At 53.7% G+C, this 18,928-nt stretch overlaps 1 protein-coding gene across 1 annotated transcript in view; it reads right to left on the reverse strand.

The window, feature by feature from the left end:
- RXRA (retinoid X receptor alpha) overlaps positions 1–18,928 on the reverse strand; it is a 97,697-nt gene that overhangs the window by 13,858 nt on the left and 64,911 nt on the right. The window contains exons 2-5 of the mRNA XM_068211097.1: positions 17,507–17,772; positions 12,468–12,618; positions 11,527–11,706; positions 591–760 (exon numbers count right to left, since the gene is read on the reverse strand). Coding sequence (XP_068067198.1) covers positions 591–760; positions 11,527–11,706; positions 12,468–12,618; positions 17,507–17,772 — 767 coding nt within the window. The remainder of the gene's footprint in view (positions 1–590; positions 761–11,526; positions 11,707–12,467; positions 12,619–17,506; positions 17,773–18,928) is intronic.

Genomic DNA, 18,928 nt, shown 5'->3' on the forward strand with positions numbered 1-18,928 from the left:
CCTTCCACCAGCCCAGGCTGTCCCATTTCCCTGTCCTCCCTCTCTTGTGCACACAACATCCTGGTACAGCCCAGATACCCCAAGCAGGCCCGGCTATAATGCGACTTTCTAACTGGGAAAAGAACTTGAAAGCCAACTCATAGGCAAAAGTTCTTCAGGTTTTCTCTCCTCAGAGCCAAGCAGCTGCATAATTCTGCACCTGAGAAGTCACACCCTCATTCTCCAGCTCTTATCTCTCTGCACTTCAGCCACACAGGTCTGTTTATTGCCTTGATTGGACTCTGAGCGCTTCAGAGCAGAGTGTCTTCCTGCCTTTTAGCACTGAGGGCTGTAATTTACAATAAAACCTTCTCTGTGAGCCTTTTAATTACTCCTTACAGCATCTCTCACTTCCCTGTGGCTGTGGGACAGAAGACACCAAACGCTGGTGGCTGCTGGCTCTGTTCTCCCGCTGCTGGGCTGACTCACAGAGCCTACAGCAGAGCAAAGAATTCCATTTTTTTTTTTTTTTCCCACCCAGGACAACCCCTCTCTGTCCTCATGGTCACTCCTGATGTCCCCAATGCCAGGGCTGGGCTGAGGTGCCTCACCGAGCTGGGTGTCAGGCCCATGTTTGCCTCGATGTATGTCTCTGTCTTTGGCTCCACGGCGAGCTCAGCCTCCAGGATCTTCTCCACGGGCATGTCCTCATTGGCGCTGCTCGTGGACTCCACCTCGTTCTCGTTGCGGTCCTTCCCCCGCTGCCTCTCCTCCTGCACGGCTGCAGGGACACAGAGGGACAGTGGCACAGTCAGACTGGGACAGATGAGCAGCGCGATTGTCACCGTTGAGTCAGGAACGGGTAAGTGACACAGACTCCAGGTCAGAAGGCTAAAGAGGCTGGAAGCCCCCAGCTTGTTGGAGCCCCTTCTTTTATACACTCAGCTGGGCCTGATTGGTCATTTCATCAACACATTTCACATGACTGCTAATTAAGAAGACACCCTTCGGTAAGCATCTTATGAGGAAAACAACTTATTACAAACATCACCTGCAGAAGGTTTGCCATTTGTTTACCATTCTTTCTCTCTGCCTCCCCAAAACTTCCCAGACCAATTCATGGGAAAGCCAATCTGGCTTTCTCACTCTCTGACCACACTGTCATCTCCACACTGTGATGGCTGACTCTCACAATTAAAAGGCAAATATCATGTACATATTTTAAGATAAGTTTTATAGGTTTACAGTTATGTTTTACTTCCCTTGTGTTGTTACCAGGGGTGGCCTGGGTTTGGGACATTTGGGAGAGCTGGCAACAGCTGACATCCAATCAAGATTTAAGGAAGTGATCTCCACCACTGGACAGTGAAGAAGGAGTCAGTGGACAGAATTTTGGAGGAGCTAAAGGGTTAAAAGGCCAAACCTCCATTGTGTGGATGAGCACATGGTGGGAAAAATCCTCTGCTCCCGGCACTGTAATATTTTATCTATTCAGTCTTCTGTTGTATTTTTTTAAATAAACCTTTTAAAGTTTTTGGAAGTGAGTAGCATTTCTCACAGTGTCACCCCCAGGCCCTGCAGGTGGCCATGAAACCCCAAAGCATCCTGCAGGAGCACCCCCCTCTGATCTCTGCTCCCACTGTGGCCAGACTGGGATATCCCAGGGAATGTGAGGTTTGGGGAAGGCAGGGAGCAGCCCCAGCATGGGAAATCAGCTCTGTGTGTGCTCCCCGGGGATGATCCTGCTTGGACAGGGCCTCTGCTGGGAAAGCCCCTTCTCTGCAGAGGGACAGGTCTTGGAAATAAAAATAAATGATGGAAAGCATCACAAAGGAAGCCACACTTGGAGTCACTGCAGGAGAGGGAACAGGGTGAATGGATAGTATCAGGGAATCCTAAAGAAAAGAGGTCCGTTTAAAGCAGAAATCCCAAGTTCAGCCACCTCTGAGGCTGGCAGTGCTGAATTTCCCTGGAGGCCACGTCGTGTCCCTCTCCAGCTCCCTGGCCCAGCTCCTGTGGGACAGGAGCTCCATGCAAACCTCCCTCCTGCCTTTGGCTCGGGGCAAGCCCCAGACAGACAGGAGAGACCTGTCCCAAATCCTGTGGGGTGGGAATGATCTTGCCAGCAGCCTGTCACATGCTGATGAATTATCTCTGAGCAGCTCAGAGATGAGAAACACTTACTAGATGCTAATAACAACATTATTATTATTAATGACCTCCCTTGGAAACCTGCACATGCTTTTCCTACACCTGGAAGGCAGCTTTGTGCAGTTGCAGTGGGAACTCTCTCCATCACCTTGTCACAGACCCTAAATCCCACACTTTTCTGTTTCCCACAGCACATTTTAGCCCACTCTGCTCGAGAACAGCCCAAGCATCTCTGGCTGTGAGGCACAACTCTCTGAACTCACCCAGGTCTTTGCTGAGGCACTCCAATAACGTCAAAACCCTGCTATTTATTGACAATTACCCCAGCACTCCCCCACTGCTGCATCTGAAGCAGGTTATGGGATGTTCAGGCACAGCAGCAGGGGCACAGGTGTTGTTTGGGGGAAAACAGAGGTGTCTGTGACACAACGAGGCTTTTCAGACCATCAGTGGGACCAGCTCTATGCCACGTGCCAAACCAAAGCATACAATATGAAACTCCAGGAAAATAAAATAAAATAAAATAAAATAAAATAAAATAAAATAAAATAAAATAAAATAAAATAAACCCCAGGAAATTGAGATACAGGCTAAAGGAGCCCTCTCTGGTCATTGATCCCATTAACCCAGCTCCCAGGCTCCCCCTCCCATCCCTCAGCGTTGCTGTTTGCTGCACATCAACAGAGCTCAGGCTCTTCCATGTAAAAGCTGCTATGCAAAAAGGCAAGAGGTTCCTTTCTGCAAACTTCTCTGGGCTGCAGAGGCTCCCCAGGCCCACCAACGTTGTCTGCTGGGCTGCCAGAGCCAGGTAAACTCAGATTTGTGTCATGGCTTTTGTCCATCTGGCGTGGATTCTTCTTTTTCAAGCCATCATAAAACCCTGCTTCAATTTCACCCCTCCAAACCCTCTCCTGCTTCTCCAAGCATCAGAAAGAGGGAAGTTTCTGCTTAATGCCAAGCCTTCCTCAGCAGCACAGATGCACCAGGATTCCTCTGGGCACATTAGAGGAGATGAAACACCTACTAAATAACACGAAAGCCTGAGAGAAAGGCAAAGCCTCAACAAATGGGATCTTATAAAAAGACTTAAATGCCGAAGTGCTGATGGAGATTGGCAGCAGCTCTCAAGGATGAAGGTCCAAAATTGGGATCACTGGGGTCACTCCACCATGGTGTTAACCCCAAAAACACACTCTCGTGCTGGACACTGGGATTTGGGGCAAAGCATTGCAGAGGGCTTGGCAGACAGGGGCTACTTAAAGCCTTCCATCTGCAAATCTCAACCTCATCAGTGCCACATTCCTGGCCTGAAGAGTCAGACACACTTCAAGGGTTGTAGGAGAGGATCTTACAGGGCACCTCGACAGCACCTGCCTGCGATCAGGCTGAACCCAGCTGATACAAACAACACAAGAGACAGATGGGCAGAGATCAGACACATAAGGAGTTTGTTCTATTGATCCAAGCTCGGAGCTGCTGCACCAGAAAATTGGTGCTGCAGCTCCCTGCAGAGCTGGTCAGGGGACAGCTGACTCATCCCAGCTCAGCCCCACGCACAGCCCGCACTGCAGCAGAAACACTCTGGGCAGAGCAGATGGCACAGGCCCATCCAGCAGCCAAAGATAAACCCAGCCCTCCCCAGGGAGTGTTATCTGCTCTTCTACACCCTGCTGCCAAGCCCAGACAGCCTCCTCCAACAGCACGACACGTGTGGAATCATTTCACCTTTGCCCTCGTCCATCCATCATCCATCCATCCATCCATCATCCATCCATCCATCACCCATCATCAATCCATCCATCCATCCATCCATCCATCCATCCATCCATCCATCCATCATCAATCAATCCATCCATCCATCATCCATCCATCCATCCATCCATCCATCCATCCATCCATCCTCTATCCATCCATCATCCATCCATCCATCCATCCATCCATCCATCCATCCATCCCTCATCCATCCCTCCATCCCATTCCCTGCAGGAAAGCAGGAGCTCTTTCCCAGTGCTGAATGTGGATCCCCATTATCCTCCCTTCTCCCTGGGATGATGCCTCATGCACAGATCTTCCCTGAGGAGTGCACCTGCAGGAGCAGGGGAAGCTCAGCTCCTCCTGGTTCTCTTCACACTACCCAGAGTTTGTGAACACAAGCTGTCCCTCCCTTGGGAATGATGCAGGACACTTGCCCGGCCCTGGGATGGATGCAGCTTTTGGGGATGCCTGCCAGGCTGTTGACTCAGTTGCTGATCCTATTTTCTCTCCCTACCAGGAATGAAGTGGGAACAGTTTCATTCCTCATGTGCACCACAGAACTGCTCCTGCAGCAGCTCTGCGCCTGCCTTGGGGTACACAAGAACCCTCCTCCCATCATCACCTCACTGTCACCTCATCCTTCCAGGTGTGGCACTCCCAAAGTCCCTCTTCAGGATCCAGTGAGTTCCAACCTCATGTCTCCACCTCCCTAATTCTGGATCCACCCTGAAGCACCTGAGAGCCCCAGGGCTGGAAAGCCCCACACGTTGTCCTGAAAGGGGCAGGGATTTGCAGCTGGAACTCCAGACTCATGGATTCTGTGGGTTCCAAGACTTGGATTTCCCTGCAGGTGCTGCCATCCTGGCTTCAGATACTCAGCAGAGCTGAGAAGACATCCAAGGAGCAGGGAGCTGCCAGGCACTCACAGTCACATGTTTTTAGGAGAGTCCTCTACGTCCCCAATCTCTACAGGCACAAGCCCAGTGGAAAATGTCTGGATTTCCTGCCACCAGCATTACCCTGGAGCTGCTGAGGACCTGACAAGCTGTTGCTCCTTCTTAGGAGAGGTGCTGAGGGACACATCACCATCTCAGGAAATAAATGGGGACTGTGTTCTTTGAGATGTAGGAAAAAAACCAACACACAGAAGAGAGGAAAAGAAAGAAGGACAAGTGTTTTTTTTACCCATGAAATAATGGGAAAATCTCCAGCAGTGAGCAGACCCCTCACCATGCAGACCATTCCTGGAGTCCACTCCCCATTCCACTGGGGATCAGTCAAATAAACCACAGTGGAGATGACAAAAATATATTTTTCAAATTGATCTGGTCTGGGAACTGCGTTTCTTTGTGGGTTTAGTTTTTATTTATGCTTTTAAGAAGAGAAACACCAAGGCGGTAGCTGCCTGGCAGCTTGTCTGGTGGCACCAAAACAGGAAAAACCTTGCTCTTCTCAGCTTCCCAACAACACTGATTTTCCTGGTCCTGAGGGTGGCAGAGCTTTGGATGAACAGCGTGGGTCTATCCACCTCAAATGCAGGAGCTGAGGCACGAATTTGGCTTGCTGCATCCCAGAAAACCCTCTCATGCAAGGCACAGCTCTCCCAAGCTGTGGCCACCCCGTGTCTCCAGAGCTGAGCTTCCCAGCCCTCTCCCCTGTGCTGATGGCTGTGCCAATGCTTTTATTTCTCTTCAAGGAGCCTCGGATGGCTGAGAGCCTTTCCAGGCTGATTTCCTAAACATAAGGGAAGCATTTGAACCTTGCAATCCATTTGCGGAGAAAAAAAGATGCAGTCAGAGAGCTTGGAGAGGCAGCCCCACCTCCTCCAGCTATGTCTGAGCCCAGCCAAGGACAGAAGCCTGTGTTTTCCATGGCACCTGATGAAGAGCCTCTCCTGTTATTCTGCCTGATTTGGTCTGTACTTGCCTCAGGCCAGTTGCTGTCATGTTTCATCTTGAGCTTCTCCAGCCCATCTGCACTTCCCCAGGCCATGGTACAGCAAGACATGGAGCCCCATGTGTCCAAACCACTCCTTGGTGACCTCTGGTGTCTTTTAAATCCAAAATGTCTCGTCCTGTGGATTGCAGATGAGCCTCAGCTATCCAGGCCTGAGGGCTGATGTGCCAAAGTGCCAGATCCATCCTCTGCAGGTGTCCACATCACACTGGACACCTTGGCTTTGCTCATGGGGCAGCATCTGATGGCTAAAAAAGCAGGTTTGAGTCCATTGCAAAGTGCCACCCAACCCAGTACTGGTGCCCAAACAACCCCTGTGGGTGGCCACGTTCTTGGCGCTGCACTTCTGCACCAAAGGAATGTCAGTGGAGGGAGAGAGAGGCCCAAAGGAAGGATTTTCCACAGGGCAATGGTGTTTCTGAGAGGGCAGGAGCAGCACAGGTTTGTTTATTTGCTGGGAGAGACCTGGAGGCTACAGCAGCTCCAGTGACACTCACCCAGTGTCAATACAGAGCTTTTTGGGATGGAAATCCATCCCTCCAGGAGCAACAGGGTGGGGGCTGTTCTTTCCATGGGGAAAGGATAATTCACTCCCCAAAAATGGGATTTGCCCAGGGAAACTGAGAGCACAGGGGGAAAGCTCCAAAGCTCAGCCCAGAGAGCCCCAAACCTGCTCAGTTTTAGTTTTCCCCCATCCTGCAGGTGGGTAGCTGGTTATTTATGAGGTGCTGGCTGGGGGTTATTGGGGATTTCCATTTCTCTCACACTGGAATTTACTGGGCTCTGCTGCCTTTCATGAAGCCACATCTTTGCTGTGTATCATCAGCATCTTGAAGCATTTATGCCCCAGGTACCTGTTTACATCCAAAATGCCAAGACAGCTGAGAAAACTAATTCAGACAGTGTTTCTTCTGCTTTGCTTTCGTGTGTCACCTTTTTTTTTTCTTTTTCAGAGGTGCAGCTTTCTGCTACTGTAAACAACCTCAAAAGCTATGACACATGAAATAAATGGTTTGGTTTTTTTTTTTTTTCCTCCAACATTTTCAACTGAACGCTGTAATTTTTTTAAGGGATGCAAAATACCACCGTGATAATTAAAAAGTGTAACTTCAGAGTGTTAAAAACTGGATTGAAATCTTAGCATGCAGTTAGTTCACAAGAGGAACAGCTCTGGAAAACAACAGCAAAAAATCTCTAGCTCACTTCACTCTCTGGACACTGAAGTATAAACAAACAGCAACAAAAGGAGAGAAAACCATAAGCCAAACCCATTTTCTCAACCTAAGAGCATCTTTTAAAACAACAAAAAAAACCCAAACCCAGCATAATTTAACCAGCTGGTTTAAAGAGCAGCACTTTAAAAGGATATAAGAAACAAGCTCATTAAGCTCGAAGACATTTTCCATTCCAAAATTACTCCTAAAAATAACTGTGCTCTTGAACTCTGCCCCTTCACTAGGCTGTTGCCACTTGCCTGCTTTCACATTCACTTGGACAGTGGGCTGGAAACCTGAATTCCTGCTCTTTCTCCCCAGATTCCTCATGCCCCTGAGGGATGGTCCAGGAGCTGGGAAGGCCCAAACTCCAGGGGGATGCACAGCCATGGCAGGGGATCAGGCACAAGTCCATGTGGGAATCTTCAGTCCCTCTGGGCTAAGTGACCGAGCAGCTCCCTGGAGACATGGGAAGGTCTTTGGGCTGTGGAGATGGCTGCAAGTCCAACCTTTCCCAGGCTGAACCCCTCAGTTTGGCAAGTGAGAGGGGGAAAACCAACGCACAAACACAGGAAGAGGGAGAATTAACTCAGGCTGTGAAGTTTAGTGAAGCCCTGAAGTCAGAGACCAGGCGTGCAGCTGGACAGATGTCCTGGATGCTCCGAGCACGGCTCTGGATCTCGGCACAGCAGCTGTACCTGCACCTGGATTTAGGAACAACTTCAGGATCAGGCGCGCAGCCTGAGCTGCAGGTGCTGCAGGGGAACAGCGCTCTGCTCTCCAGATGGGCTCTGAGATGCACCAACAGCCACTTCACCCATGTGGCACCAAACTCCAGCCTGCAGCCTGGCACGTGGGAGCCCTGCTCCCAACCTGGCAGCCCAGCAGGTCCTGCAGAGCCGGCCTGGCTCTCCCCAGGAGCCCCTCACAGCCAGGGGAAGGTTCTAGGAGCCGGTTCTCAACCCTGCTCCCTGTGAGGCGGCCACGGGAGCATGGGAAAGGCTCCTCACTGGTATTTCCTGCTCCCTGTGCGATCCCGAGGCGCTGCCAGCACTGCTCACACGGGACAGCCCCAGCTCACCACGCCCCCGCCCAGCCTGTCACCTCTGCTGTCACCCCTGCCACACAGGACCCCCCATCCCAAGCCCCTCGGTGTTCACCCCCACCTCTTCACAAGAGCTCTGCCTTCCTGATTCCGAGGCAGTTCCCACTTTTTCCCTTTTGAACCCAAGGCTGCTGGTGCACAGACACCTCAGACCCTGATGAGGAACACATCGAGCAGGGAGAGCTCGGCTCCTGGATGCAAACAGCCACCCCCACAATAATAACCCCTGCATTAGTCAAGATCCCTGATGGTAATCTTAATTTTGTTGACTATCCGGTATTTAGTGGGAGACAGAGTACAAAAACCCAAGGCCTTCCACAGCTGGCAGAAATTCATAGGGGAAAAAAATGTTCCCAGTTGCTTATTTATTATGGCTGCAGCATCTCAGAGAGTGTGGGGCTCATTCACTGGGAATGCTGGGATCTCTCTGACGTGTTTCTAACAGAGAACAGCCAGAAGAGATGCACACAGCAGGAGGAATCCTCTGCTCCTGCAGGCTTTCCCCTCTTTAAGCCAAGGTTTGTAGCCCTGAAGGATCCCTGTCCCCCAGCAGGGCTACCCTGGGTACGCTGCTGCTGCTTCTGCCCTGGCTGGGCACAGGGTCCAGTCCTCTGGGTCTGCTCCTGGCATGTTCAACTGGAGACCCCTCAGCTGCTGGGATCCAACCTCCATCAGGTTGATTTTACTTCTCTAATCCAACTTCTCGCCCAACAACCCCTTTCCTTTTACCCTGTTTAAATGGAGTACAACCTTGGCTCTCACTCCTCCTCCCAGCATCACCCAGCATTTCTCCCCACCCCTGGCCTGCCTCTCACTCAGCTCCAGCACTCACTTTAGAGGCTTTTACTGTGCTTCCACCAAATCCCAGCACCTCTGGGCTACAGGAGAGATACTTCCCAGCAGGAACCTGCTGTGCCTTTACACAAATATAAATTAGGTCTCCAGAGCAAGACATTTTTTAGGGAAATGAGGCCCATAACCCAGGCTCTGTTACTTAAAAGATACAAGGGTTTATGCTAGAGGATAAAGAGCCAGCTACGATGTGAATACTTAGGCAAAAGGAATTAGCAATGCAGGATTTAGCCCAAAACTCTTCCCCAAAATAGAGGTGGGAGCAGGAGAGGACAATTCCAGTCAGCTGGGATGGGTGCAATGGGAAGAGACCCTTTTCTTGACAAACCAGGGGGATACCACATGTGAAACTCAAGAGCTGCTCAAAACCAGAGCTCAGCAAGATCCAACTTCTGACTTTCAGCTTTAGGACAACTGAGACATTTCCATGAGACACTGAATTTTTAGGTTTATAACAAGAGGCAAGGGAGTTATTCCAGCTTTAACATGATGACTGTCACATCACCAGTTCCTGCCCTTCCCCAGCACTGCCCTCACCAGATCCATCAGCACTGCCTGAGTGCACTCCTGGAGTTACCAGGATCCCATCTGTCACACTTTTAAATAATTGTCTGATCATTATGAATTCATTTGCTATTCACTGTGATAATGTTAATCAAGATGAATTAATAGAGTCCTCACACTGTACGTGCTCCCTGGGGACTTCTACCACCATTTAGAAATTAATTAATGGACCTGTAATTTTTAGTTGTGCTGCCCATGCAATCACCACTAAGGGCAGGCACGGAGCAGGTACCTGCTCACAGGGTGGCAGAGTTCCAGCATTCCTGCTGCTCTTCCCAGCCCTACACACCTTATCCTGGGGGGCTGAAAGGTAACTGGGTCTCCAGCTGCCAGTGGAAGGCTCTGGATGCAGTGCCAGAGGAAGGGGATGCTCTGTATTTCTCCCGTTGAACACACAGGAGAATTCTTAGCTTCTTTTTGCTCATCTGAGTCTCCCAAGGCTCAGGCTTTGGATCAGATTTTCCTCACCCCGCTGCACATCTCTCATGGGATCCACTGCTCTGCATCCAGGGCAATGCCAGCCCCCATGCCTCAATCTCTCCACTTCATGGTCTGCTGAGGCAGCAACATTTATTTTGAGCACTGAAGGGTTAAGCTCAGCAGGGCCAAGGAGGTCCCCTGGGTGCCCTGGCAATCCCCCCACACCTCCAGCGTGGACAGCTGTGACACTTGGTGACTTTGGTCCTCAGGTAACCCCATAAACTGAGCATGGCAGGGTTTGCCCAACACTCAGCGCAGCTCCAGCACTGCCCCGTTTATTCAGCGCCCCAGACAGGCCTAAGTGCTCTTCAAAGGCTCCCAGGCTGGAGCTGTGGGCCAGGGCCAGAGCAGGGCTGGCTTTATCAGCCTGTCAGGGAGGCAAGTGTGGCTCTGAAGATGTAAGGGGAGAAAGCAGCACAGAGCCGGGGTCACTCTCACGTCATGTCTGCTAAAAGCCTGTCCTGCCAGCTAGATTAGAACAGACGCAGTCAGCATTTAACAAGACCATTGAAAAGAGGCACTGCCGGGGAAGTTTAGATCCTAAACTGAAATTCCACTAGGGGAAGAGCTATCTTAAAGAGACCGAATTGCTTTCTTCTTCCCAAGGGCAAAAAAAGTGCAGCACTGGATTAGGTGGTGAGGCCCTGGCAGAGGATGCCCAGAGAAGCTCATCCCTGGAAGTGTCCAAGGCCAGGCTGGAGAGGAAAATAACTTTTCAGTAACTTTCATTCAAAAATTATGTTAAAATGTGCTTAAAATTGTATGTTTATTCCTACATTGAATGCTAATATAATTAGGACTATGGGTCATCTTCTGCATTTAACTACTCATATTGAATATAAAGTCCTAAATATCTTTAATATGCATGTCTTCACTGCATATTAAAATGCATATTAAAAAAAGTGCTTTTTTAAACATATCTTCAGTTTTCAAACAAAAGCTTGCTCAACTCCTGCTGAAAAAGTTTGAAAGAATAAACCAGCTTGGATAGTCAAAATCCACCACAGCAATAAGAATTAAAAAACAAGTAACAACAACCTATCAATTTGACAGGCCTTATTTTTAGTGAATTTCGAGCTGTCACATTCTCAAGGCTTTTTCTTCCAGAGCCTAGGGCTAAAAGCTAACTACCTCCTATTGAACGAAAGGTAAGTTACACAAAAAATGCCAACTGTCACGAGATAAAGGACAGATCATGAGTCAGCAAAATCAGTCCAGAGCTTTATCAAGGAACTCATCTTGGTGTACCCGTCACCTACACACTGCTGTGGCCCTCAGTGCTGCTCCACAGCGAGCGACACTGTGAACAAGAGGCTCCAGAGGAGGCCACAAGATGCTCCGGCTGAGGCGCAAGACCAAACCACAAACGCGATTTTTGTCAGCGCGGTGGCGGCAGCCCTCGGCAAGGCTGGCACTGCCTCTCGGTGCCCACCAAGCTCCCTGCAGCACCCTGGCCAGGCCAGGCCTTACCTTCTCTCTTCATGCCCATGGCCAGACACTTCTGGTAGCGGCAGTACTGGCAGCGGTTGCGCTGGCGCTTGTCGATCAGGCAGTCCTTGTTGTCCCGGCACGTGTAGGTCAGGTCCTTCCGCACCGTGCGCTTGAAGAAGCCTTTGCAGCCCTCACAGCTGTAAACCCCGTAATGTTTACCTGGGGGAGGGATAAAACTCGGGTTTAAAGGCAGCCCCAGCTCCTTACTTTGCCAGCAGATCTTCCCAGGGCCTCTCCCGGCTGAGATGGGGGGGGGCACAGGTTTCCTGGAGATGGAGAGCAGTGGCTTGGCTTCCACAGAATCAGGATGCCATCCATGGGTCACATCTTGTGTTCCATCCAGGGAAAGGCCATTTCTGGGCCACACAGCAGGGAACAGGGAACAGGAGCAGTGCAGCAGTGGAACAGGGTACCCTCTGTACCCCTGTGAGCTCTCTGAACCCCCCACAGCAGACACACAACCGTGTTCCCACCCTCCACTTCCAGCCTGGATCACAGGAGGGGTCCAAAGGGCTCACAAACCAGGCAACCAGAGCTCTTCTAGAGCAGAGAGCTTTTAGAAAAGCAGGAGAATAAAGGGAATTAGCACATCTTTATCTCCCAGGAGTGGAGAAACTCTATGTCAAGAGCATCCTTTCATGTGGCAGCACCAGTGTAGATCAAAGGATGGGAAGAGGGAGGAGACCCCCTGATGCCATGTTTGCCAGTAGGGTGAGGATGTGACCCCACTGCTGAACAGGGACCTGGGGTCTCCTGGCTTGGCTCTTCATCCCCTGCAGTGAGGCATGGGCAGGTCCTGTCCCAAAGGAGAGCTCCTGCTGGCACTCCCTGTGCTGCCAGGAGCCAGGAAGCCAATGCCAACTCTGCCACACCCCGAGCCCGCTGCCCTGAGCCCCTCCCGGGGCAGGTGCCAGCCTCACCCGAAGATCTGTCCCCACAGATGGCACATATGTGCTTGGTGAAGGAGGCCATCGTTCCTGAGGGATGTGCTGGCACTTTGAGGACTCCGTTGAGCCCCAGGGGTGGCTTGATGTCTTCTGTGCTGGTGACGGAGTTCATGGGCGAGTTGAGCTGTGGAGGGACAAGCACAGGGCTCAGCTGAGACTGAGGACACAGGGACATAGGGCTGTGTCACTCACACACAGGATAGGGCAGGACAAGCAGGGGACAAGCTTCCAGTGGGGACTAGCACTGCTGAACCAAGAGGACTTGGGCACAGGAGCCCTCAGCCCAAAGGCACAACACTCATCTGGCCTGGCACAGGAGCTGGGGTGGCTCTGAGCTGGCAGCAGGGTGACACAAGGCGCAGGACGTGACCAGCCTCCCAAGCACTGTGCAGGGCTGACCCTGCCCATCCAGGAAGGATGTTTTTCCATTATTTAATTGGAATGCAAGTTCCTTCTGCACTGCCCCAGCACAGCCCCCACAGCCAGGGCTCAGCAGCCAGCCCAGCTTCACACCAGCACGGGACACAGGCAAGAAGATCTGCAGTGGTGGCTGGTGGGAGAGCTGCTGGCTGGCAGAGAGCCCTTGCAGGGATGATGAAGGCCAGGGCACTCTTGTTTAGCTCTGCAATTTATAGATATCCTTTCAGCATTATCTCTCCAAAGGAAAGCTCCATGGCAAATAAACACATCCCAGCTGCAACAGGGCCTGGATTCCAGAGCTGGAGTGGGTGGGACATGTCCCTGCAACTCCCAAATGTCTCTCCTTCCTTCCCTTGGCCCCCAACAGGCCGAGAATTGGGTGGAACTGGCACTGGCACCATGGCACTGCTGTGGAGTGAAGGGTTCCTGGGCTGAATCCCCCACTGGGCTGTTACACATGTGTGTGCAAAGAGAAACCGAGGCACAGAGCTGTAGGATCGACCCACCTCAGTAAAGGGACAAGCTCACCCCGTACAGGAGGGTCTGGGGGAGCTGGACTTGGCCAGCTGGCTGGGATCACTGGGGGTGTCCCCAAGGGAATCAGCCTGCCAGGGACTGTCCCAGAGCCACCATCCCAGCCCAGGATGGATTCACAGGCCCGAGACTCGGTTTGTTGCCTTTCTCTACTCTAAGAGGTATCCTCAGCAATTGCACTTGTCGCAAATTAATTCAAGGAAGTCCCAGGGCTTGTGATCTGTCAGTTAGAGCGGCACAGCCGCTCCTCTGCCTTTCAAGTCTCCAGGCTGGTGGGGAATATTTGGCAGGCAGATGACTGGCAGCCACACAAGAGAGCCAGGTAAACCCACCCTGGAGAAATGGGATGGATGTGCCTCCCTCTGCCGCCCTGTCTGTGCCAGCTGATGAATCAAAGGAAGCTGGGAGCTGGTGCCACCCAGGGATGCACTCCTGGCTTTAGCTGCTGTTTGACAGAGCAGAGAGGGGAGGGAGGAGCAGGCCCCAGGCAGGAGCATCTCTTTTTGAGTCCCCCATGATCTCTGTGCTCCCCTGGGAGCAGGGGTTGTCAGATCAGGGTGACCTGCCCAGGAATTCCTCCCAGAGCCCCTTCTGGGAAGTGGAGCCAGTTCCCAAGTGCAGCTGGTGGCGAGGGCTCGTGTCACACCATCCTGGCTGTGGGAGCGAGCCTAGAGGCCATGGCTGTCTGATGAAAATAAAGCCCTTCATCACCACTTCCCCCAGCCCCAGCAGCCCACAGAGCCCACCCAAGCAGCCCCCCGAAAACAATGGGGTGATGATGGGCAGAGCAAGACCCACCCAGGAGGGTAGGGGTCACACAAGCCTACTCAGCCCAGAGAATCAGCTGCTCAGAGCTGAGTCAGCCCCGGGCTGGGGAGAGGAAAGTCATCGGTTCCTCTCCCAGCACTGGCCCCAAACCTCAGCAGAGCCACTCCAGGGTTCCCACACCGCCCTGGCGCCTGCCCCGGGAGCACGTGCAGGACAGAGGAGGGGACAGCAGCCCCTGGCCTTGGCACAGCATTTCTGCTCTGGGACAGCACGGCTCCAGCTCAGCATTAAGCCCAGACAGGGGAGGAACCAGGGCTCTGCTTCCCCAGTGACACCAGCACCTCTCGGCTCCTTCCCCTCCCTCTCCAGCTCATCGCACCCAGCATGGAATCCTGGCCCTTCTGGCAAGCAGAGCTTTATTCCTCCTCCTCCCATCCCAAAAAACACCCCAGCCCTTCCCCAGTCCCCCCAGGCACCCTTGCAAAGAGCATTGTGCAAAGGCAGACGGTCTGGAAAAGCCTAATCCCATGTCTGATCTCTCCCCACTGGCCCCCGGGCATCCCGAGCTGCTGCCAGCGATGCCTGGGGCGGCTGCTCCACACAGTGCTGCACATGGAAAGTCCTTCCCTCGCAGCTCCTGCTGAAATTCCTGACTGTTTTCCCTGTTTTCCCATCATTTTTAGGTAAGAGGGTTTAAGCAAAGTGTTAAATCCCAGAGCTGTGGGGTCTAGCCCCCCAGTCTGGCCACTGTGGGCTCCCCTCATTCCTGGGCCAGCTCAGCATTTCCCTGCCATGGATGCTGGGATCCCGTAGCAGGATCCCTGCCACATGCCTTGATTTTGGGGCTGTGTTGGCAAACCCTGCAAGATCCTGGGAGACTCCCAGTGCTGGAGGGAGGGCGCTGGGAGCATCCTCCAGCACTGTCACCAAGGGCTGCAGGCTCCTCCTCCCCTCTGCAGAACCAGGTGGGGTGGGGTGAGCCCCCCTTTTTTCGGGAGCCTGGCTGCTCCGTCCCATCCCGGTGGAGCTGGGACAGAGGGGACCCACCCTGGGGACCTCGTACACCGCGTGCCCTTCTGCTCTGCTGCCTCTCCGGAGGTGACGAGGCGTGGCCTGATGGCAAGTGGCATCTGCCATCTGATGCAAACCACCTTCCATCAGTGCTATCCCTGCCCGGCGATGGGGGCACACGCCTCATTACCCTGCGCTCTGCTGGCCGAGCCAGGGGGCTGTGCTCGCCATGGAGCATCGGCCTCGCTGCCCCCCTCCTCCTCCTCCTCCTGCACTCTGCTGGCCCAGGTAGGTGCCTCTTCCCGCTGCAGGGACAGGGACCTAATGTGGCCAGACAGGGAACAGATGGCAGGAGCCATTAGGCTGAGGGCTTCCCAAGTGTCACCTTGAGGAAAAACACTTTAGACAAGTCCCTGAACAAAGGACAGGTGCTCCAAGGGCTGGAGCCAAGGGCTGGAGCCACCAAGAGCTGGAGCCACAAGGACTGGAGCCACCAGAGCTGGAGACACTTGGACTGGAGCCACCAGGGTTGGAGCCACCAGGGTTGGAGCCATCAGGGTTGGAGCCACCAAGAGCTGGAGCCACAAGGACTGGAGCCACAAGGACTAGAGCCATCAGGGCTGGAGCCAGCAGGCTAGAGCCACCTGGGCTGGAGCCATCAGAGCTGGAGCCACCAGAGTTGGAGCCATCAAGGCTGGAGCCACCAGGGTTGGAGCCACCAGGGCTGGAGCCATCAAGGCTGGAGCCACCAGGGTTGGAGCCACCGGGGCTGGAGCCTCCAGGGTTGGAGCCATCAGAGCTGGAGCCACCAGGGTTGGAGTCAACAAGGGCTGGAGCCACCAGGGTTGGAGCCACCAGGGCTGGAGCCACCAGGGCTGGAGCCAGCTTGCTCCCAGCACCATCCCACCACACTCTCACTTCCCCTTCTGCCCTGGAGCTCTGCTTCGTTTCGGTTCCCCCGCTGGCCACTCCCAAACTGCACCTTACAATCGCCCCTTCCCCGCCGTCTCCCCAGCTTGTGGCTCCCCCCAGGGTTGCCTCACATCCCCCTTCCCACTCCTTCCCCACCATTTTGGCGCTGGGGCTGCTGATTTCGCTCTGGCTGCCCGTTCCCAGGCGCAGTTTCAGTTCCTCTTTCCCCGGCCCTGGGGTGGGAGGGACGTGTCCACCCTGCTGCTGTCCCTCAGTGGGAAGCAGATCCCTGCACATCTGAGGGGGTCACAGGCTGAACCCTGCATGGGAGAAGCTCATCCAGAGGCAAATCTCATTCCTCTCTGACCAGCACAGGGATGCTGGATCCTGGAGAAGCTGCCTGCAGGTCCCCAGGGATAGCAGTCAGCACAGCCCCACGTAGTAAAAAAGCCCTGTAATCTCTGGGAATAAATCAGGCCAATATTTAAAAATAAAGGTGCTGGCAGGTGCTTGAGTCCCAGAGAGGGCCTGGAATAAATAAACCTGCAGCGAGTGGCAGGTGGTAGCCAATTCCTTAATCTGCCCTTTTACTAAACATATCCCATGCGAGCAGCCAGCAACAGGTGGCAGGGGCTGGCCAGCACCCCGATCTGGCTATTTTTAAAAAGAGCTTATCTCACCCTGCTTGGAGGGGTTTTTACATAATCTTCAGCCACTGAAGGCCAGTTCTTGCCCCGTGAGGAGAAAGGGGCAGCGGGCAGAGGAGCCTTGGGCTTGTACAAGTGATAGGATAAGGGGAAATGCCCTCGAGTTGTGCCAGCAGAGGTTGAGATTGGCTGTTTGGGGTAATTTCTTAATGGAAAGAGTTGTCAGAGAAGTGGTGCAATCACCACCCCTGAAGTGTTAAAGGTGTGTGGGTGTGGCACTTGGGGACATGGGTTTGTGGTGGACTTGAATGATCTTAGAGGGTTTTTCCAACCAGAACAACTCCACAATTCTGTGGGGAACATGGGCTGGCCCTGGAGGGGATATGCTGCTTCCCAGGAAGGAGAAGAATCCCAGACAGTCTTAGGGTGGCTCTGGCTCCTGCCACAGCTACACCAGCCCCCAGGTGACCAAGGTCACTACTCCCTTTCCATCCCAATCCTGGGGACAAGAGGTAATGGACAACTGTGCTCCAGCTGTGCTGGTCTCTCACAGCCCACACAGAGCAGCCCCCCAAAGGAGCAGAATGCCTCCAGCTTAGTTTCCCACTTGTGCTTGTGCTTTTTGTCTCCCCTTGGCGCCTATCTGGATGAGGAACCCCCAGGGGTGGCTCCTCCTTGCCCAGACAGGCAGCAGTGACCCCCTCAGCACCGTCCCCTTACCTGTGGGCTGCTGGTGCCGAATCCCAGGCTGGGCGTGGAGGGGACAGACATCGAGTGTGGGCCCATGGGGGAGCTGATGACGGAGAACGGGGGGCCCATGCCATTGATGGGCGAGCTCAGGGTGCTGATGGGCGAGTGCAGCTGGCCCGGCGAGCCCAGCGAGGAGCCGATGCCCGGCCCGATGGACGGGTGCAAGGACGGGGTGGCCATGGGCCCCCGGCTCGTGGGGGAGTTCAGGGATGTGGAATTCACTTGGTTGGAGAAATCTGGAAGAGAAGGAGGAGAGGAAAGGCGCTGAGTCACCCATGTGGGACACAGCCCTGAGCTGCAGCCCCCTGTTCCTCCCCCAAAATTCCCAGGGCAGCGCCATCTTCCCAAACCACCTTCTCCTGGAGTATCCATGCAGGCATTGAGGCACGTGCTGAGAGCATATCCACCTCGTTAAGAGCATTTCCACCTCAAGCCAGGCATCAGTGCCCTCCTCCACCTCGCTGGCACAGCTCTAAGCTCTGCCAGGGGCTCAGCATTGCTGTTCCAGCTGATTCCCTCCTGCTACAGGATGCTTTGGATTTTTCACCGGGCCAGGTCGTGCGTGCGTGGGGAACAGTGAGAGCAGCACCCACACACTGTGGAGTGTGCTCAGTCTGTGCATCACACACGTCAGGTGTGTGTCCGTCCACAGGGAATGCTGCGTGTTCAGAGGTTGGATTCGAGGATTTCGGAGCTCTTTTCCAACCTAAATGACTCGGTGATTCTGGAACACTCTCGTGCTGGCTGCGAGGGGAGCGGGAGCAGCTCTGCAGGCAGCAGGACACGCTGTGTCTGCCTGTCCCGGGGGAGCAGAGCAGGGGGGCGGGAAGGGGGGCTTATAAATAGACTCCAGTTCTCCCAAGAGGAGACATGGAGCCATTCCTGGCACATTTCCTCCTCATCCTGTCACGCTGCTTGCAAAACAATCCCCAGCGAGGAAGGGGCTGGCTCCAGCCACCAGGGAGGGGCGGGCGGAAGGCGGAGGGGAAGGAGGGGGGCAGCACGGGCAGGGCTCCCCCCAGAACCCACCCGGACCCCCCAGCTCACAGCAGAGCTATCCAGAGACAGGGACACACCAGCAAGGCCACTTGGGTGGTCACAGTGGCTCTGCCTTTGGCTGCAGACCCCAAAGTGAAGCAAAGTCTGGAAAATTCTGTCTTCAGTCGCCTGCATGCGTCAGGATCAGCTGTGTCCCCAAGATTTTGGAGCAATTGGCACATGAATGTCACCCAGTGGGAAACACTGAAGCCACAGCAGCCCAGCCTCAGCAACCTTCCCTGGAGATCCCTGATCCTGGTGGGGAAACCCCAGCAGGAGGAAGAGAAGGTTCAGCAAGGCAGCGATGCTGCTTTCACAAAGATGTGGAACCAGCATCCCACTGCTGCTTCCACA

Source organism: Anomalospiza imberbis, chromosome 21 (genome assembly GCF_031753505.1).
Source record: "Anomalospiza imberbis isolate Cuckoo-Finch-1a 21T00152 chromosome 21, ASM3175350v1, whole genome shotgun sequence".
Lineage (NCBI taxonomy): Eukaryota > Metazoa > Chordata > Aves > Passeriformes > Viduidae > Anomalospiza > Anomalospiza imberbis.